General features: G+C 46.1%; 1 protein-coding gene across 2 annotated transcripts in view; it reads left to right on the top strand.

The window, feature by feature from the left end:
• Positions 1 to 16551, top strand: part of PCYT1B (phosphate cytidylyltransferase 1B, choline) — a 1420495-nt gene extending 1403944 nt beyond the window's left edge. The window contains exon 9 of one of the 2 annotated variants that reach the window (XM_086934513.1): positions 13950 to 16551. In XM_086934513.1, the coding sequence (XP_086790639.1) occupies positions 13950 to 14180 (231 nt within the window). In that variant the 3' untranslated portion in view covers positions 14181 to 16551. The remainder of the gene's footprint in view (positions 1 to 13949) is intronic. The other variant, XM_086934514.1, reaches the window with a different exon arrangement.
• Positions 16552 to 22645: the final 6094 nt, after the last annotated feature.

Below are 22645 nucleotides of genomic sequence, written 5' to 3'. Positions count from 1 at the left end.
GTCCATTATTATACTTGCATTCGGCGATTCCCCATCTACCAAATTTATCAGAAAGTACTCGGTCAAATTGGAGCCCCACACCTTTTGCTAAAATTGCCACCCCCTTAGTTCGGACTCCCTGTGTCGAGGCGGTGATAAGGTTATACCCCAATGATTTCAATAAGAAATGCTGAGAACCTTCAATATGAGTCTCTTGTAAGCAAACAATATTAGCTTCCATTAATTGCAGCCCTGCCGCTACCTTCTGCCTTTTTTTAATATCATTGAGGCCACATATATTTAGTGAAGCAATTTTCAACTTAGCCATAATATCATGAATATTATTATCATTTGCCTTGTATCATATCCATGTCCAATTTTCTTGGTCATTACAGAATTATCTGGCACCATTGAGACAAAGTCTTTTCTATCCTTCATATGCTTGGAATATCTTGGTCCTATACTTCCCCCCACTACTCCCTTATCCCACCCCTGATTCCCCCCACCAACCCCCCCCTTACCATCCTATGAGGCATCCTAGGTCCTGGGTCCTAGTTGTGGGCGTCCGTATGATCAGATCGCCACAGAGGACCCCGTGGCCTGAGCAGGTTGATGGGATATAGTGTTTCCCAGAGTCTTTATACTTGTTCAGATAACCTTACAAAATGTTGCTTTATAAGCTTGTATTCTTCTCCACCCCATTTTACCCTTCTAGTGATTCCCCATACTTCCAAACCTTAACTCTTTCTAAGGCTGTTTAGGACAGCTAAGTTCAATGACCATCTCTTTCCACAGTTCCTTTAAGTGTGTTTTTTTTTTTTTTTTTTTATTCTTTTCCTGAATTTCGTGTCCCAGTTTTTGAAATTTCTCTTAAGTAGTCCTCGGCCTGTACTTCGCTAGTAAAGCTTCTTGTTGAGCCCTTGAATATGATTTTCAGCCGTGCCGGGTTTTGTAAAAAAACTGTCGCTCCAATTTTTTCAAAAGGCTCGAAAAGTTGGCGCATTTTCCATCTTCGCTCAACGGTGGTGTGGGCGAAATCTGGTCTTACAAAAAACTTAAACCCTTTGTATTCCCTTTGGCTTGTAGGTCTGGCAAGATTATAGATTGCTTCACGAAGAAGGAAGTTTCCAAAATGGACCAGCATGGCCCTGGGATATTGGCGTTGCTTATGGGCGTGTTTTGGTAGCATCAAAGGAAAGCGATGGGCACGCTGTGTCTCTCTATCCATATCCCAGGCCTCCAATTCCGGGAACGCTGTTTTGAGTATATTGATCATTGTCCCTCTAGCGTCATTTCCTTCAAAATTTTCTGGGATACCAAGAAACCTTAGATTATTCCGTCTGGATCTGTTCTCGTGATCTTCGACTTTTGCCATGAGGTCTTTTATTATTCCATCCTGCTCCTTTTCTGTTTTTTGCAGTTTGGCGACGTCAGTTTCCAAATTTTCCGTGCGAATTTCTACTGCGGCCATTCTTTCTGAGATCTCAGTACATATGTTGCCGACTTTTTTAACCGCGCCTTGCAATTTTTCAATGGCAGCCCGGTTCCTTTGGCTATCTTTTTTGACATCCATATGAAAATTCTTTATTGAGCTCAACACTTCACTCAATGAGGGCTCTGCTGTTATTCCAAGGCTGCCTCTGTTTCCCGTTGTTTTTTAACTTCCCACTTCTATCTCATCCAAGCTGTGGTTTTGACGTGGTGTTTCTCCCAATGATTTTGAAATCGGGCTTCTTCGTGCGGAATTCGTTCTGGCTTTGGCGTGATCCGTATTAGTGCCTGGATCTGTTGTCTCTTCATTAGGAGGATTACATTCTCTTTTGCGTCTCGTCCTCTTTTTTCCCCGTTTTTTCCTGGAGTTTGTTTCACTGGGTTTTCTCGATTCGTGAGAACCAGAGACCTCCGAGGATAAGGTCCCGATTTGTAGGACTGGACTTGCTCTACTTGTGTCACTTAATTCGCTTGATTCACTTGAAATGGACATCCCTGTTTCGTAGATGTCCGAATCAGAATCTTCCTCGGAGAATGATTTATTTCCTAAATGTAGATCTCTCCCTCGTGGAAGCATTTGGGAACTAAGAGAAGAAGAGGGATGTTCGATATTTAGAACGCCCATAGGGTACATCTTGCTTTGGTCTGATTGCTCCCCTTGCTTAGTTTTCACCGGTTTTACCCCTAATGGAGCACTAGTCCCTTCCATGTCCACACTAGGATCTGCAATTTGATTTCCTAGGTCTGGATCTGAAGTGTTATTTTCCTCTACATCGAGGTTCTCTTGGGGCATACCTTGGACATCCACGCTCAAATCGCTTGGATGTTTGATCTGTAATTTTTCATTTTTTAAAGCATTGGTCGGACCATCCTTGGGTAGGGGACTAAAAATATTAGAAATTCTGGGCTGAGAGGTAGCCTGGGAGCCTGTTGTTTTTGCAGCAGCCTTTAAATTTTTTATTGTTTGAAGCCTCTGTGCTTTCTTGGCCATTAACTCCAATTTTGCGTTATCCTCTATATCTCTCCCCTTCTCATTCTCATTCTCATTCTCACGCTCTTTCTCTTTGACTTTCCGTCTTGCTTTTTCTTTCTCCTTCTCTAGTTTTTTTTCCGCATTTTTATTTTTATTTCTTCCACTCTCATGCGGTTCTTGCCGTTCCACATCTTTTTCCTTTTCCTTTGCTTTGGATCCTCTTGTTTCAGGGCCTCTCTGTCTATCATTAGTTATTTGCGAAGCATATACCGTTTCCATTTCAGCGTTTTGTGGGGGTTGATTGTTTTCCAGAATCTGTGAGTTTCTCAAGTCCTCTAGGGTTCTTTTCTGGACCTCACTTGTGCTCTTCAAAGCCGTTGCGTCCTCTTCCCCATTATCTCCGGTAAATGCTGTAGTATGCTTCACAACTGTTTGTGCCTCCGCTGCCGATCCGACATCTCCAGCAGCAGCATCACCTTTCTCCCTTCTTTCCATATCCTGTGTAGTTTTCAAAAACGAAGCCTCTTCCTTTGTCTGGTACTGTGCCCGTAACTGCCACCAGTTCTGAGGTTGCTTTGGTAGTTTTCTACCTTCTCTGCCCCTTTTGGTACACCAATAAGTCGGTTTTTTGGGCACTTTTGGCGCCGCTTTAACGGTTTTGCAAGCACCTCCTTTAAATGTGCTATACTGCTTGGTCAGGGCACCTGCAATATGCCAGTCTGTGTTGAAAACATGTATTTTCGCTATTATTGTAACATTGACTTTATTTGCTGCTTCAAAATGTTTTTTAGTTTCTCCAAAGTAATCTCGAGGCTTTTCCTGCCACACCGGCCTTTTGGATTGCCTTTTAAATTGCATTCGCCCTTTTTTTTTTTGCCTCCTTTTATTCTGCTTTCTTTTCTGTTTGCCCCTCTCTCCTTGCGTGCATAGGCGTATGCTCTCACGTTTTCCACGGCACCCAGATGCACAGGATAAGCGCTGCGCGTGAGATTTACGGCGCCTGTCGACGTGTGAGCAGATGACGCCAAGCAGTACTGACAGAGTTCAGAGTCGGGCAAGTCAGCCGAGTCAGATGCCGAGAAACACCAGGTGAGTTGAAGAGTGAATGAGGCCGAAGCATGAGCAATCAGAGCGGGCAAAGAGCAGGACGGGCAGGCAGAGGAGGTCCAGAAAAAGCCAGGGAAAATAGAAATTCGGCAGAAAAACAGAAGCCTCTGTTACCTTTTATTCTCCATCCCTCCCCTCACTCACGGAAAACGCCAGCTCAATTCCAGCCTTACAAGCAGTGCACTTTATCCTCTCTCATAATTCAAACACAGTCCGACCTTGGGGGTGATTAGGCAAGGCACAAGTTGAATTTAGGGTCGTAGACACCCACCAATAGTCTAAGAGTCAGAGTCAGAGTAGGAGAGAAACATTGAAAGTATATATGTATATTCACGGGATGGGTTTGCGCGGGTAACTCACAGTTTTCACAGCCAAAGCCTTCCGCCTTTCTTTATTTCTGACACAGGCACAGAATCACAGGATCATAGTCACAGCTACGAGCACCAAAAAAAACAAAAAAAGCGAAGGCATCTCAGTCCCAAGCACTGCGCAAGTTCCAGACTCCCAGCTCCGAGCTCTGAGCTCCAGTATCAGCTCCAGTATCAGGTGTCAGGAAGCAAGTAGTGAGGCGATCGCAAAAGATTGTAGCCTGTCACGGGTTTCTTTTTCAATGTCTCTCCTTAGAAGGCTTGACCTTCATGCTTTTCATGCCTTTCATTACATCTGGGTTTTCTTAGGCCATCTGTACCATGGAAGGGTCGAGGTCAAGGTTAAAGGTTTTGACGAGCCTGCCCAGGCTCACAGAGCGCTGCTGCTGCGACCACTCACTCCGGCGCCATCTTGCGGTAGGCACAAATTTCCTACCACTCAGCGTTCCCCCTTGAGGTTTGCAGGTGATTTGGGGTAGGAAAACTTTGGGGGATATATGCAAGCCATACCTCTCCAGACTCTCCTGGGTGTCTACTTTGCAGAAATGTCTGGTTTGGGTAGGTTCTCCTAGATGGCTGCTGAGCCCTGGACCAAAATTCAGGTGCCCCCTTGCAAACGTAGGTTGTGTTGTGATAGATCAGGGGCACCTGCCTTATTGGTCCCGGGCTCTGCAGCCATCTAGGGCAACCTACCAAACCCAGGCATTTCTGAAAACTAGACACTAGGGGCAAGGTCAGGGTTGTGTAGCTTTTGTGGATCCCGCAACATTTTCTTACCCAGAATCCCCTGCAATCGTCAAATTTAGCTATAAAGTCACATTTCCCCTACATTTCTGTGTGGGAAGGTTGTGAGATCACTGTGCCAGCACAAATTTCCCACCAACTAGTGTTTTCCTCAGTCTCCCAATAAAAATTATACCTGACTTGTGTCAATGCCCAAAGCAGAGTCAGCCTAAAAATGTACAAAAAGAAATCTGCCCTTTCGGACCTACTTTGGTTCCCCCTCAGTTTTTCATTTTATAAGTTTTTAGGTTCTTTGCTTTGGGAAACCACACAAGTGAGGTACCATTTTTTCATGAGACCAAGGCAAACGTTGGGAAATTTGTGCCAGCGCAGTAATCCGACCATTTTTCCACGCAGAAATGTGAGAAAGTGTCAAGTGTTAGCTAAATTTGAGGTTTGCAGAGGCTTCTGGGTAATAAAATGCTGGAGGACCACGCAAGCCACACCACCAGCCAAGTGGCATCCATGCACACCACCAGTCAAGCGCCATCCATGCACCCTGCCAGCGAAGTGCCATCCAAGCACATCGCCAGTCAAGCAATTCTCCACGCACACCACCAGCCAAGTGACAGTCCATGCACACCGCCAGACATGTGCCATCCACACAGACCGCTAGCCAAGCAACAGTCCACGCACACCGCCAGCCAAGTGACAGTCCATGCACACCACCAGACATATGCCATCCACGCAGACCGCTAGACAAACAACAGTCAACGCACACTGCCAGCCAAGCGCTAGTCCACACAACACAGCCATCCAAATGCCACTACACACAGACAGTCAGTCAAACTCCAGTTCACACACACACAGAGAAACTTTTGCTAGTGTCTAGTGGTTTTCTGCCTCTCTTGTGGACCGATGAGCCTAAAGATATTGCTAATCTGCCCCCAAGGTGGCAGAAATGGCCAAAGTGTGTGCACAAGAAAGGGGAGCAACCCATGCCGCTCCCAGAAATGCCCCATAAACATATCTCTGGTGCCTAGTGGGCTTTCTGCCCCCCACCCCTGGGCAGAACAGGGGCTATTGCCCCCATAGAGGGCAAAAAGACTATTTTGGGGGGGGGGGGGGGGGAGGCATTAGCATCCCAATTCTGGGCAGCCCCATCCCTGAACTACAAAAAAATAAATTTCCCTGGCTTCTAAGTGAGCTTACTGCCCCCCGGTAGTCAGGGACTAGTGCCCCCATATGCCCCTTGTGGGGGTAGAAAGACTGTCCATTTGTTTTTGAGTGGGGTAGGGGCAGCCTCTACCTTTACACTGGCTAAAGAAAATACTCCCTTGTGCTGAGTGGGCCGTCTGGCCCCCTGGCTATTGCCCCTTCTGCCCCCCAGGAGGTCAGAAAGACTGTGGTTGTTTTTTGGGGGTGGGGAATTGACATGCCCATTCTGGGTAGCCCCCTCCGCTACATTTACGTAAAATTGAAATCCCTGGTTCCTAGTGGGCTTTCTGTCCCCTAGGAGGCAGATTGGGGGCTATTGCCCCTTCTGCCCCCAGGGAGGTAGAAGACTGTGGCTATTCTGTTTTGGGGTGTTGTATTGGCATGTGCATTCTGGGCAGCTCCCACCCCTAAATATAAATAAAATTGTAACCCCTGGCTCCTAGCTGGTTTTCTGCCGCCACAGGGGGGCAGATCGGGGGCTATTACCCGAATCTGTCCCCAAGTGGGGGGCAGAATGATTGTCCCTTTAGTGTTTGGTGAGGTAGGAGAATTGTTATAAAGAAACAAAGGGAGAGACAGGGAGATTGAGAAACACTCTCTTGGTCCCCGGTTAAGGATATACAACAACAAAAGAGAGGTTACATGTGTCTCAAAAGCCACAGAGACAGAGCCATGTAAAGAACAAATTGGCCAACCCAATTTGGGAGATAGGAAAGCCCTCACACACCGACCTAGTCAGTGTCATGCTTCATCATAGGGCCCCACCTCGGAGGCCGAGTGCCTCCTCGGTGTGCTACGACGCCAGAAGACTGTGGAGAATATTTAGAATAAAAAAGTGCAAAAAGAAAGGGAGGACAAATGTCCAAACCCAAAAATCCTGATTTAGGATGTTATCTGCACTTTAAAATGTGGTGCTAAATGCACCATGGGTCTCGGGAGGGGGGTAGGAGCGTCCCTGGCACATCGCCCTCAGCGCTGTGCTAGTGACCGCCACGACAACTGTGAAGTTGCATTGGCAGCAACATAATTGGACCTGCTGTAGGAGGCCAGCCGGCTCATGAGCTGATGGTGGCGGCGGCGTGCTGCACTGCGCTGTGTAGTCATCGCAGCAGTGTTGGCCTCCATGGCTGCAGTCATGCGGGCCATTCCCTCACCCACACCTGCCATGGCTGCAGTCATGTTGTCCATGCGGTCCCCCATACCTGCCATGGCCACCGTCATGCGGTCCATGCGGTCAGCGACTCCGGCCACATTGCGCCCAATCTTGTGGAGCTGGAGCTGAATGGCACCTTGCTGCCGTGCCTGGCGCTGATGGATTCTCAACATGCGTCTTTCGACGCTCATACGCGCCAGCCCCTGTCCATTGCCCCTCCTGCTTGCTGCAGTGGTGTGCTGGCGAGACCTGACACTGTGGCTGGCCGCTGTGTCGCAACTGTCGTGGGCCCAGATGTTGTAGCAACAGCTGCTGGTGGTGTCACAGCAGGCGTTGCTGGTGCGGCAGGGACTGGAGGCACACTAGTCGCTGGCCTGGCTGCGGCTCTAGGTGGTGCGGCAGTTGCAGGGGGCACAATAGTCGCTGGACTGGCTGCGGCTCTAGGTGGTGCGCCAGTTGCAGGGGGGCACAATAGTCGCTGGCCTGGCTGCGGCTGTAGGTGGTGCACCAGACGCAGGGGGAACACTGCTGGTGGACCTGGCTGCTGGTGTTGTTGCAGCGGCAGGGGCTGGTGCCTGTGTTGGTGGTGGCACCTCCTCCTCCTGGACCTCCTCATCAATTTGCAGCCTTTCACTGTCGCTGCTTCCAGTGCCACCTGTGAGGGTAAGTGGACGATCATTAGTTGCATGTATCTGGCTGACGTGCAGTTGCTACATGCATGCTGGGTGACATTCCCTGAATGGCTGCGGCTTTGCGTACTTTGGAACCTGTCTGGCTGCATTGTGGTACTACTACATTGTGGCCACACTACATCTCCCACAATGCTTCAGGGCATTCCCTGATGTGCAACAATGGCATGACTATGGGACATTAGGGGAGCCTATTTGGTCATGGACATTGATAGGGGACAGGGTCGCAGTTGCATGCCACTTACCTTGGGTGTCTTGGGTGGTGCGGGATGAGTCGAGACGTGTGAAGCCAATGCACGCCTCCCTCTCAAGGGTGTCTTCCACCTGGTCCTCCATGGCTGTGTTGGGAGGGACTGTAGGTCCGCCACCTCCAGTGCCCGACGACTCTCCAAGGCGCTCCGCCACCTTTTCTTTGGCACGACCTCGGAGGTCGTACCATCGTTTTTTCAGTTCCTCTAGTGACCTATCGGCCACTCCCACGGAGTTGACAGTGGAGGCAATCCCCTGCCAGATCCTCAGTTTTTCTTGCTCCGGGACACTCCTGGAGTCTTTACCAAAGAGTTTGTCGTGGTTGGCCACCACCCCTTCAATCAAATGTTCGAGCTCCTGCTCAGAAAATTTGAGCTTCTTTTTCCGCCCTGTGGTGTTGCTGGGGCCAGGAACAGGTTCCTCTGACATGGCAGCAATGTAGTAGCTGAGTACAAATCACCAGAATAGCAGCAGCTCTCCCACTTGCTCCCTCGAGGTCTGCCTTACTGTGGTGAATGGGGGTGGGAACTGGCTGCTTCCTGGTTGTGATGTCATCACTGTGCTCGAAATGCGACTTCCCGTTTTCCCGATCTCGCGATTTTGCGATCTCGCAAATAGCGATATCGCAAATAGCGATATCGCTATTTGCGAGTTCGCAATCCCGGCGCGGGTAGCCGGAAATAGCGATTTTTCTGCGATTATCGGTAATCGCAAACGGAATTTGCGCCCGCGTGCGAATCGCATTTTTTTATCGCTAATCTTCATGAATTCAGATTTGCGATTTCTCAATAGCGATCGCAATTTTTCGCTATTACAGAATCGCAAATCCCGTTTTTCATGAATCAGGCGGTTAGTACCCCTGCGGAGGTGTTGAAGGGACAGGTATGCAAAAAAAATAAAACATTACTTATGGTCTTATATTTCTCAAATCTACATTTTGGAAGCTCCATTTTATTTTAAAACTATCTGCACAGTTTGTAGCATTCTATAATATAATGTTTGTAGTGCAAGTATAAAATAACGTCTTACACATCCACTGTGCTGTCTGTCACCGGATGTGACCACATAGCACTAAAAATATACAAGTCACTATTCTCCACTGCGCCAACCAAATTTTATTCTGTGTCTATCTGGTTACACACAGACCTCTGCAGTGCATTAAATAATAGAGGTTTCATAATGTACTACAGTGCATTACCCATTGAGTAAATATATTTTTCAGTTAAGCTGCCCATTACTTTATATGTAGCTACCTGATGATGAAAGACCTAAAAAACAATCAAAATATTTTGGGGCCGATATATGAGAGGCGTGCCCTGCCGTATTGTCACTTTTTTTAAGCTTTGGCGGCACAAGAGTCTCAATCATATCTATGAGGCAACGCAAAGTCACCCTGGGTGGCTTTGCAAGGCCTCATAAATATGGCTTAAGACAAAGCAGCGCAAGTCGCTGTCAAGTAGGCATTCCATAGGCATTGCAGTGGGTGTTCTCACGCAGCACCCATGGATTTTGACGCTGCCCCAGATTTGTAAAACCATGTGAATCTGGGGCAGCGCTGCAGCACACATAGAAAGAGGAAAACCCCTCTCAGGATTCTTTTTTGAAGGAAGGTGCCCCTTCCTGCACAAAAACAAGCCTGCCTATGTTGGTGTTAGGCAGAAATTAGTGCGCCAACGCAGGGGGAAAGGACAGGAATGCACCATATTTTATAAACAAGGTGCATTCCTAACCTTTCACATTGGCGTAGTGTAACGCAGCAAGAAGACTTGCGGCGCTGCCCTTCACCAATGCCTCATAAATAAGGCTGTTTGTATTAGCCGCACCGTTGACCATGCCCCCTCACTCTCTTACTGACCTTTGGTTTGCTAAACACTGTTTAATTTATTTCCCCGATATAAAAATTATTTGCTGTGGGAATTAGGGGTGTTTATGGTTGTCAATAGTTGGCAATGAAGAGGAGGACCAAGTTCTGGAAATGTTGTCAAGAGGGGGTCCTTACGCTTAAAATTGTTGGACAGGGGGGTCTCGGCATCAAAAAGTATGAAGACCTCAGCTGTAGAGTCTCCTATGTGGGAGAAATATGGATGCAGTGCATGGCGCTTCAGAAATAGGAGGAAAATGTTGCAAGGTGGTTCAGATAATAAGCAAGGGGGTTGGTTGCAGAGAATGTGACACTTCAATTACTCTTACCCGTGCGCTGATACTTATCATATGCATATTGTTATTGTTACATATGGAATGGCGGATTCCTCCAGTAATAGCGTATTCCATCTGGCAGTACCTTGGACGTGATTCACTACTTGGTGAGCACGCTGCAGCATGTTGGTCCATTTGATAGGGATGTGGTATAGGAAGTTCGAGGGCTTGATTTATGTTTTACGGAAAGGTCGAGTATTATTGCTTTTAATTTCCGAGTGCTGACATACAAGTATACACGCTCACATACAAACTAATATACACACCTCACCCACTGCACGCAGGCCATTCAGTGAAATATTCAAAGAACCCCCATACTCACATTTTTATTTCATAGTGCATTGAGACTTCCTAAAGGCACCACGTGGTGAATGCACAGATTCTTTTGAGTAGGTGAGTATGTTGTCTGTTGCCTGCAGTTCTGTTGTGCTCCAAAAAAAGACGTAAGTGTATAGAATGTGGGGGCATATTATCAAGGGGGTTTATCTCCGCTTTTATTGCTTTAAAAGCCAAGAAAGCGGAGATAAAATCATCTCCCTATTACCTAGCTGTCGCTAACACCAGTTAGTGACAGCTAGTAGGAGATAGCGACCATCTTGGGCCCCACTTTGCATGTCAGTGATATTTATCACTAATGACATGCAAAGTGGGCGTGCCAAGATGTTAGCGACTGGAAACAGTCGCTAACATCGCTATCTCCTATTACCAACTCTTGGAGATATTCACACTAAGCGCGAATATCTCCAAAAGCTAACACCTGCCCTGAGCAGTTCTTAGCCATGTTATCCAATAGGAGGTGGATAACATGCCTAAGAGCATTAGCTCACTAATGCATGAATATCTCTGACTTTTCAGCGATATTCATGCATTGCGGCCGATTTTTATCGCATTTGCGATAAACCTTGGTAATACCAAGGTTTATCTGCGATAAAAATCGCCACAGCTCGGCGATAATTTTTTCACGCTAACCAAGCAATAGCGATAATTATCGCTTGGTAATATGCTCCGTGATTCTGTTGAAACCAAAGGCAACGGCCCTGTGCTTGAGCGTTCCTACTTCCTGGGTAGCTGCTTGGCGATATCATTGGGAGTGTTCTGCTTTTGGACAACGTGGTCCCGTCTCTTGATTTTTGTTCTTCACTGGGTCTGCTACATAGCTTTGTAAATCAAACTGAGATAACTGCTTGCATCTTTGGGGATCAGGGTAATAAACTGGGAGTTATCATCTTTCCATAATATTATTTAGGACCACGTAAGAGGGGTGCAATTGAAAATTGTGCCCAAATAAATTTAACGTGACGTCATAACTACTAAATTAGCCCTCTGGTATTTGCAATATTAGTCATGTATCGCATGTTAATAATGACGATGGAATAAATGGCAACACAATAAGTCCATATGTGATGGAACATAGGAACCTAGCTGGCAAGTGATTATAGGACCACCCAGTGTGGGTGTCCCTATGAAAAAAGAAAAGAAAAATGTATTTTCTTGAGTCCCCTCACTCACCCAGGGATGCCCCTAGGTGACATGCTTCATCATTGGGGCCATCCCAAGCATCTACTGCTTGGGGCGTGCTGCGACTTGCGAAGGATACGTAGGAGCACTGGTTTGTGAGTCTATGTGTAGTGCAGTGCAGTGTTAGGGTGGGAGTGGAGTATTGTGCTAGTTATTAAAATTACCTAACCAGTAAGCCTATAATTTATTCCTGCTTCTAGTTGGTAGGATAAAAAAGGGGTTTGCTTAAAAGGGAAAAATTAACTGTTATTTGGTTAAATGTCCCTAGTAATCCGTTGACATGTTTCAAGGTATCCCCTATACCTTTTCTTCAGGACAACATGGGGACTAGCCCCATGTGTACCACTCCGGTGAATAAACTAAATTAGGTGAAAATGAAAAACAGAACACACATCTATTATATGGGTTATCAATTATACATACGGTTCGCGTTGTACCCGCAGTATTTTTTAGGAAGCAGTAATATGCCCCATGGTTTGCCTGGGTGGAGGGGCCTCAAGAACCCTAGTTCAGCCTCTCTCCGTCAATCTGACCTAATGCCCCAAAGCTCAACCACATCTTCCTAAAAAATACTGCGGGTACAACGCAAACCATATGTATAATTGATAACACATATAATAGATGTGTGTTCTGTTTTTCATTTTCACCTAATTTAGGTTATTCACCGGAGTGGTATACATGGGGCTAGTTCCATGTTGTCCTGAAGAAAAGGTATAGGGGATACCTTGAAACATGTCGGCGGAATACTACCAACTAGAAGCAGGAATAAATTATAGGCTTACTGGTTAGGTAATTTTAATTACTAGCACAATACACCACTCCCACCCTAACACTGCACTGTACTACACATAGACTCACAAACCAGTGCTCCTACGTATCCTTCGCAAGTCGCAGCACACCCCAAGCAGTAGATGCTTGGGATGGCCCCAAAGATAAAGCATGTCACCTAGGGGCATCCCTGGGTGAGTGAGGGGACTCAAGAAAATAAATGTTTATTTTCTTTGTTCATAGGCACACCCACACTGGGTGGTCCTATAATCACTTGCCGGCAAGGTTCCTATGTTCCATCACATATGGACTTATTGTGTTGTAATTTATAATTTAGGAGGCCGAACCTAGTTATTTCCTCCTTTTCCCCCTTTTTGGATGGAATAAATGGAACTTGTTTACATAGATGAAATTAATACAAACAAATCTTGAACACAAACGTGATTTTAGAATATTTATGTCAGTACATGAATTCAAAAAAAGGGGCAGCTGATCGGCACCACCCTCACCTCGGGACGTGGCGCCTTTAGTTGCATCTCTGGCGGAAGCCTTTTTTCTCTTCCCTCCACCTCCTCAGATGAGCCCAAAGTAATGGTAGCCAGGGGCCCAGTGATGTCATTGAAGGGCGCAAATCATCCAGGGCGAAGATAAAAGCGGCTCCCAAAGTGGCTGACCAGTGGCAAGTTACCCACCCACCCATCCCTAAACCTGAAGGGCAGGGTCCCTGGCAGCACAAAATGGTGTGGACTCTTTTTGGCTTGGACTGACCGACCCTTGGTATAGGTCAAGCATTCAATGGGGCTCCGGCCTGGCGGGAGGGAGGAATGACCTGCTTGTGGTCCTGGACTCTCCTGCCCTACCTAAGATGCCGGTGTGTTAAGAGACTTTGGGGAGGGCCTGAGTTCAGGAACCCTGGTGGGGCCCAGGCGTTATGCGGTGCACTAGTGGTTGTACCTCTGGGATGGAGGGCTGTGAAAAAATCATTACTAATAACGGTGACTGGTGGTCAAAGTGTTACATCAATGTTGTCGGATGCCCTCGGTGGTACTCAGGGGCCAGTGCAAGTTGGGGCCTGCTGGCACAGCGAGCACAGTCGGAGTCATTACAAATTGTGTGTCTTCATGGTTAATGCCACGTCTGTAATGTATATACAATCTTTTGCCTTAATGTATCCTTTGTAATGCGACCTCTTCATGCTTTTTCTTAAGTGAAGTAATGAACAATGTGTGTTTTGCATTCGCCTGAAAATGATAAAGCGACTATTCAAGGAACAAAGTGAAGAGTAACTGGAAGGTAAAAATAAAAGGCTACCCTCTGAAGATCAAATATCCGTGTTGTGTCGCTCTGTGGAATAGGTTTGCAGGGAGGGTATGGATTGACAATAAGTGGGGGCAATTCGCATGTTGAATGCACACTATACTAGGTTCTATCCCAAAAGAATGACATGTTTGCTGTACCAGCCGTGGTAGTGTCAGCTCACTAACGTGCCATGTACAACTGTTCTTTTCTTCCCCCAGAAGCTGATGTTTCAAGAGAGGAGCGGCCGAATGCTGCAAGCCATCTCGCCGAGACAGAGCCCCTCCGGCAGCCCGACTCGAGGCTGCTCTCCGTCCCGCTCAACATCTCGCTCACCATCTCCCCCCCTAACATGGAGGCCCCCTAAACCCTCGTCCCCTTCTTCTCCGAAAGAGGCTGCGATCTCCATCAGCAGTATGAGTGAGGGGGATGAGGATGAGAAGGAAGAATAACAAGGAAAGAAAGACAACTCCTCCCCGGCATATTCGCCCCCACTTATTCCAACCCCGCCCAAAGCAATGCAGAGGAAACTGCATGAACGCCGGAGGAAGCGCGAGAAGACCGACTGGGACAGAATGCAGGCCACGCGCGTGGAGACTTCGGAGTTACCGTCCCTCAGCTTGAGAATAGAGGCTGAATAAGTCGTACACATGCGTACGAGTATTGATAAATAGAGAAAGTTTTACTGTGTGTCCCAGTGCAAAGCAACCAGTGCACTCCCAAAGCTACCAACCTACTATATCATTCATTATGCATATGGACAAAGAGGTATCAGCATTTGAATGTTGCCTTTTGGGAGGCAATAGTCGGGTTTTGCTCGGTGTCTCCTTCATGTCAACAGACACTTTGACTTTTATTACAGGTGTTTATCTCCAGCCGCCCCCGGCCCCTCCCTCTCCCCTCTCCCTCCTGCTCATGCATTAGGCAGTTAAGAAAGGTTACCTTGCCATTCTACATCAGCAAAAACAAACCCACAATCATAAACCTATTGATTAGAGTAGAATATGTAATTAGAATTATAGTACTCAAAATAGAATTCATCTTCTCTGACAATGGCATTCGGCTTCACAGAGACACCTTGAAGGCCGTTAGGCTAATATCTAATTTGCACTTTTACGAAGAAATTGCAATTTGTGCTCGCAATCAGTCATACGTTCTGTTGATTAATTATGCTGTTTGGGATATTTGCTTTAAGTGACGCCTGCATACATATCTTTGATTAGGGGAAACACACTGATTCTGGTGTGTATCGTATGCACAAGTAGTAAGTAGGTTATCATTCATGAATCTCAGATGTATATCTAGGCGGCGTATAAGAGCGCAGGCCAGGGCAAGGTCTGAGGGCTTCCAATAGCTGTGAAGTGTAGCCGTATAACTTATAAGCAATGCATCGCTTCCCTTAATGCGTATGTAAGACCTTTGAGAGTACAATAACCCCAATTTACTGTTAGAAAAGACCCAGTGACAGTTTTTAAGTTGTTTCCAGTAACAAACTACATCCTGTTAAAAAAACGAAGGTAAACCCGTCCCAGGAACTTCCAATCTTCACCCCTTTTAGGAGGTCATTGGAAGAAGGATTTCTCCAACGTTGCAGTCCAAATAAAAATAGCAGTCTGAGAGAGACACTCCTGGGGGCATTTGAAACCAGGGGCCTTATTTATGAGGCCGTGCGTCACTTTTACGCCGCTGGTGCGTCACTTTTTGTGACGCATCAGCAGCGTAAAAAATGTGCCTTGTTGCACCAAATTTACAAAGTGACGCATCTAGGTAGATGCGTCACTTTGTAAACCCCTGCGCTCCATTATACCTGCGCCAGGTATACTGTATGCAGGGAGGCATTCTGATGCAAGAAAAGGTCATAGAAGTGACGCAGTGAAATCTATAAGATTTCACTGCGCCACTTCTAGGATGCAAATGCGTCAATTTCTTACGCCTGCCTTACAGCAGGCGTAAGACTGACGCAGACCCTTTCACATGGGGCTTGCCCCATGTGAAAGGACACATTGCTGGAGTTGCGTCACTTTTGTGACACACTCCAGCAATGCGTCACTTTTGCGCCATGCAGATACGTCAGAAATACTGACGTATCTGTAACTCCTTGCGCAATGATGCGTCATACTGTAAATATAACGCATCATTGGTGTCGCAAGGAGGGCGCAATAAAAAGTGACGCATCGCTGTTTTGACGCAGCCAAACGTCACTTTTCATAAATTAGGCCCCAAATATTTGGATAAAAAGGAAAATATTTTTGTAAAGCTATGCCTTATAGAATTGCTTAGCAAATAACAGCCCTTACGTGCATGTTTGAATTTGGGCGTACATTACGTGAAAATTAAGTAGTTGTCATGAAGAAGCTCATTAGGAAGAAATTATAATAACATAAGTGAAAATGAAGCGCCTGAGTTAGAGTTTTGAGGATGGGATACTCGCAATTTCATTAACCGTATTACAAGTGCCACAGGATATAATGCACCTGTAATACGGCGGACTGGATATCCGTCACATTTGTGACCGAGTAACCCATAGCCAAACGCGAAATCAGTCCCTAGATTTTTTTATTGGGAGTGACAATGAATACAAACGACCAATCATTAGATTTTTTGTGTATTAGTGTAGGAATACAGTGAACTAGGGTTGAAGAATGTATCCCGGTTAAAGCTAGGGCTAGGGTTTGAACTTGTGCGCCAATAATGATTAGGACCTGGTTTAAGGATGGGGAAGGGTTGGTGTTGTGTTTAAGGTAAGGGTCGTGCTTAAGTTAGGGTTAGTATAGAGCGTGGTGGTCCCAGTACTATTACATCAAAATGGTGTAAAGTTATATCAAAGAAAGAGAATCAAATTGAAGAGTTAAGTGGTGCTAAAGTGTTATTTAATCACACTAAGTATCTGCCGCCCCAAAACATTTTAAGCAAACAATTTACAAAACACATTAAAATGTATCGTTGGTGTGCACAACAGGGTGGGGGGTGCAGTAGGAAAAGTGGCTTAAGTGACGTAGTGAGGCATGTGACATACAATATTCAAGTGTATCATAATCAAATTGTCGGGCATGTTATTTTATGACACACATTCATAGTATAGTCCATATCTGAAAGAATTCAATCCTTTACATAGCCATGTGCATTATAAGATCACAGTGCGACATGCACTGTTGGTGGTACTGGCATTGATGATGTGTTGACGTTTCGACCCCTGAAACCATGTAGGTTTGTTCTAATCCTTACTGACAGGGTCTTCATCAGGACAAAAGTGAAAGTGAAGGGCAGAGGGGCACCGTATCAGATAAGGGAAACTTAGTAGGTACAATGTTTCGTCAAGGACGGCGGGGCTTCACAAGGCTCCGAAAGTAGTGGGAGAGAGTGATGGACACTCAGAACGAGGTAAAGAAATCCGTATTACTCCTTCATATGCAGTGTAAATGCTGCTAGTCAAGCCGTGGTCAAGCCATTGGTCCAAAAGTGAAAGAAATCACAAATAACTTCCAATAATGGGTTCAATTAATCCTCATTACTTCAGCATCGCTTATGGAATGGAGAGAGGATATCCGTCACATTTGTGACCGAGTAACCCATAGTCAAACTCTAAATCAGGCCCTTAGATTTTTTTATTGGGAATGACAATGAATACAATCGACTAATCATTGTATTTGTTGTGTATTAGTGTAGGATTACAGTGAACTAAGGTTCGAAGAATGTATCCCGGTTAAAGCTAGGGCTAGGGTTTGAACTTGTGTGCAAATAATGGTCAGGACCTGGTTTAAGGATGGGGAAGGGTTGGCGTTGTGTTTAAGGTAAGGGTCTTGCTTAAGTTAGGGTTAGGTTCAGGAATAAGTTTATTGTTAGAGTCAGACATGTGTTTTTTAATTAGGGTAAGGACATGTTTTAAGGTTAGAGCGTGGGTTAGGGTCTGGGGATGGATTTCCTTCATTATGGCATTCATTGCAATGTGTCCATTATTGTCAAACAAATGCATAACATTTTATTTTTCCTATTGGACTCTTCATAATAATTTCTTCATCAACTAATTACTTCATATATCATTTTAATTCATCATTTTAATTATCATAAAGATCCTGCTTTCCTGCTCTCACTGACATCCCAAAAGGGAAAAGCATTAACCTTCCTTGATGGCTGGCTTCCGGTTGTGTTTTCAAGTAGGGAGCTCACTTCTGGTGAATTCTAAAAATGTCGGTATGATTTTTCTATGTACAGACAGAGATTCTCAGTCAAAAAGCATCTGTTTCTTGAAGTGTCAATAACAGTTGTGAAAGGTATTAGGTGCCTTTCTGTCCGCTATTATGCTTATTAGTGTATTTAACAACAAACCATTACGATTTACAAATTACTTTATAATCACAAATATAAAATTGCAATCAAAATCTTCTGAACTCTTTTTTAAATGGTTGGTACTGTATGTTCAACATGTGTTGTCTGAATTTGAATTAAGGCTGATCAATAAAAAGGACACACTTCAAACTAGAAAACATATTTTCGCTGCTAACCTTATTCTTATGTTTGAGTATGTTTTTATTGCTTGTCATATTTTCAACTGTAACTATGCTTACACATTACAAACTCTCAAACCATTTCCTTTGTGGAATAATTTGTGATAGTTTATCGTAATTTTTAGTTTTATAAATAAAAATGAAATTGTTCTCCTAGATTCCCCTCAGTTATGTGCCGGCATCAAAACAAGAGCGATAGAACATAGTCAGTACCTATGATTATCAACTAACACACAATTCAAACTTGGTATACCCCATTAGTCAAGCAGAGACTACTGATAATTAGCCGGGTGTGGGGCGATACTGTGGCTACCCCATTCAACGAATAGTTGTCTCCGATCATGACCCATTCGCCTCAGATGGAACATGAAACACTGATTCCCCTTCATGTTCACTCTCGTACATTCAATAGGGCTCTCCTACTTGATCATTATAACAAAAAATCCTGCCGTTTTTGTTGCTTGGTGTCAATCGCACTATGGACGCTATGGTTGGGATACTCCGAAGGGGATTGTCGAAGGAAAGACCATCACGTTTGTGAACACACAGCGACAACCTGTAAGGTAAAGTAAGTAATGGCAACCACCATGATGCTGTCTAATTGAATATTAAAGCAACTGGCACTGTTCATCCGATTTAGGGACCAACTACGGTATAGGGTATAACTGGATATGACTCCTATGCACTCATAGATACGAAGACTTCATTCAGAACAATACTCTCTGCTGTAACAATCGACCACAAATTAGGTCTTTGTAAGCAGCAATGTCTAAAAAGCCACCAAGCGGCACTATGTAATGAATATACCTGCCATGACGGGACAGTAAGATAAAGGACAGTGGGAATTTAGGAGGTGATTGGTCAATTGTGTACCCATTTATGTGATGCTCAGAACAGGAGCTATAACCCCAGAATTAGAAGCACAGACTTTTCCAGAATTTGATCCCTTGGATAAGCTCCATTCCACTGAAAGTTCTGCCCCACTTATGCAGTGTGTGAACAATGGCTGAAGCAGGTGACTAAAAAGTAAGGCTGTGACCTAGATGCTCCCCATGGTGAGCTATATAAGCTGCTCATGGAAGAATATTTGCTGGCATCAATGCATTTAGTTGAATCTATAATACAGGGTGCTCCAGTTCCACCATTATGATAGACTGCCTGTGAAAAAAATTAAAAACTGCACCACCCAGTTCTGTCTTATATCTCACCATTTCACTCCTACGCATAGACTAAATGTTTAATGCATAATTTTATACATACTTGCTTACTGTAGTAATTACAGAGTTGTTCTTTATATGACAGAAAGGGTTGAACCTTGGAATGGGCACTGCACTATATGCAGAGTTCTATATATCACTGATAGATTGGGCTGAGACATCTCACAAAGTGCTTGCCATGATAATATTAGATGTAAAGATTGCACAAATTAGGCCAATGGTCATATCCGTGCATAATAATACCTAGACTACGAATTCCAGTGCTATTCCTGGGTTCATGCGCCATATTTATTTATTTTATTTATAGTCCTGAATCCACAGAAGCACTACTTTACCAATGTGGAAAACAATTAAAAAATCCAGCATAATATTAATACCGAATTAGAACATTGGAATGTTGGGAGCTCCATTGCAGACAATGGAGTGCTCCCTGCTTCTACGGGCTGGTAAAGGCCCGCAGAGCAACATTCCAATGTTCTACAAAGGCTTCTTGAAGCTCGAGGGGATTTATATCCCCTCGAGCTTCGAGAATCCTTTGTTTAATTTGTTAGAACATTCTGCCCTCTAGTGGCAGAATGTTCTAATAGCCTTATAGCCCTTCGTAGCAGGGCTATACCAGCTATTAAAGTCCCGCTGTCTCGTTAAAGTCCCTCGTCTTCGGCTCGGGTCTTTAACGATTCAGCGGGCCTTTAATAGCCGGTATAGCCCGCTACGGCGGGCTATAAGGCTATAATAAAATACACCTATAAATTCCAAAATAGAATACAGTGAACAAGGTTATAAAACGACAATATCACTTAAATGAGTATATCAATTTTACAATAAATTGTGTTCCAACAAAAGATGAATGTAAAAAGTTTCATCCAATAGAAATTCGATCAAAAACAACAACGGTATTAATCATTAATAACTCACAAATTTTCAAAATACTTAAAAACATCAACAAGGTAAAATACCCATTTACCCATGAATAGCCTCAACCGATCAATTAGTATTTCAAAAAGTGTCGACATGCATCCTTCGGAAAAGTAAAATACCAATAAATTGGCATTGGCATTTAAAAAGTGATGAAGTACCTCCCGGAGCTATTATCTGAATAAGCCCCTCGTTATCTTATCTACAATTTAAAAAATGATGAGAAAAATCTCTTTAACCTATTAAATACATTTAGGGATGATGGGTTCATCATAAGGAGTAAAGCCTCTTCGTATGTTGCACTTGCATATTTTATCGAAATTTGGGCAATATATTTGCTTCTCAAATTCCTCAAAGCAGGACAAAAAATTACATGGACTTTGTCCTGCATCCTAACATTACAGAAGTGACACTTATGAGGCTCTTCAGTTCCTACCTCTTTTACCCATGGATTGATACCTCATAGAAGCAAACTAAATGTAAACTATGAATACACTCTGAACATGACTTGTAAAACTAAGAATGGTTATGGAGTGTTACACCGCACTCCAAACTGTTCCAAGGCTCAGGTGCTCTACTCCCTCGGTTAACCATTAAAAATATATATTGGTACGCCTAAAACCGGAGACTGCTGCTGCCGAGGTTCGAGGGCATTTCTAGACCCTTATTTCAAGCAAACAACTTGCGGAACCCGCTTCGCGGGTCCCGCTGCGCTCCAGTGACAGCAGGGAGCAGGACTGTGTAGCGTGGACTGGACCAGGGCTGCGAACGCGCAGAGCAGGACTTCTAGGACCAGAAGCCTCTGCACACCGCGCCCGCCCACCAACACCTGGCCGCTCTCCCTGTCCACCACGCCCCGCCTGCAACTCTTCTAAAGGGCAGAGTGGAGAAATCGCCGTGGGACGCCTAAAACCGGAGACTGCTGCTGCCGAGGTTCGAGGGCATTTCTGGACCCTTATTTCAAGCAAACAACTTGCGGAACCCGCTTCGCGGGTCCCGCTGCGCTCCAGTGACAGCAGGGAGCAGGACTGTGTAGCGTGGACTGGACCAGGGCTGCGAGCGCGCGGAGCAGGACTCCTAGGACCAGAAGCCTCTGCACACCGCGCCCACCCACCAACACCTGGCCGCTCTCCCTGTCCACCACGCCCCGCCTGCAACTCTTCTAAAGGGCAGAGTGGAGAAATCGCCGTGGGACGCCTAAAACCGGGGACTGCTGCTGCCGAGGTTCGAGGGCATTTCTGGACCCTTATTTCAAGCAAACAACTTGCGGAACCCGCTTCGCGGGTCCCGCTGCACTCCAGTGACAGAAGGGAGCAGGACTGTGTAGCGTGGACTGGACCAGGGCTGCGAGCGCGCGGAGCAGGACTTCTAGGACCAGAAGCCTCTGCACACCGCGCCCGCCCACCAACACCTGGCCGCTCTCCCTGTCCACCACGCCCCGCCTGCAACTCTTCTAAAGGGCAGAGTGGAGAAATCGCCGTGGGACGCCTAAAACCGGAGACTGCTGCTGCCGAGGTTCGAGGGCATTTCTGGACCCTTATTTCAAGCAAACAACTTGCGGAACCCGCTTCGCGGGTCCCGCTGCGCTCCAGTGACAGCAGGGAGCAGGACTGTGTAGCGTGGACTGGACCAGGGCTGCGAGCGCGCGGAGCAGGACTTCTAGGACCAGAAGCCTCTGCACACCGCGCCCGCCCACCAACACCTGGCCGCTCTCCCTGTCCACCACGCCCCGCCTGCAACTCTTCTAAAGGGCAGAGTGGAGAAATCGCAGTGGGACGCCTAAAACCGGAGACTGCTGCTGCCGAGGTTCGAGGGCATTTCTGGACCCTTATTTCAAGTAACAACTTGCGGAACCCGCTTCGCGGGTCCCGCTGCGCTCCAGTGACAGCATGGAGCAGGACTGTGTAGCGTGGACTGGACCAGGGCTGCGAGCGCGTGGAGCAGGACTTCTAGGACCAGAAGCCTCTGCACACCGCGCCCGCCCACCAACACCTGGCCGCTCTCCCTGTCCACCACGCCCCGCCTGCAAGTCTTCTAAAGGGCAGAGTGGAGAAATTGCCGTGGGACGCCTAAAACCGGAGACTGCTGCTGCCGAGGTTCGAGGGCATTTCTGGACCCTTATTTCAAGCAAACAACTTGCGGAACCCGCTTCGCGGGTCCCGCTGCGCTCCAGTGACAGCAGGGAGCAGGACTGTGTAGCGTGGACTGGACCAGGGCTGCGAGCGCGCGGAGCAGGACTTCTAGGACCAGAAGCCTCTGCACACCGCGCCCGCCCACCAA

Source organism: Lissotriton vulgaris, chromosome 8 (genome assembly GCF_964263255.1).
Source record: "Lissotriton vulgaris chromosome 8, aLisVul1.2, whole genome shotgun sequence".
NCBI lineage: Eukaryota > Metazoa > Chordata > Amphibia > Caudata > Salamandridae > Lissotriton > Lissotriton vulgaris.
The sequence above is the reverse complement of the archived record's forward strand: the minus strand, read 5'-3'. Positions and strand labels throughout refer to the sequence as shown.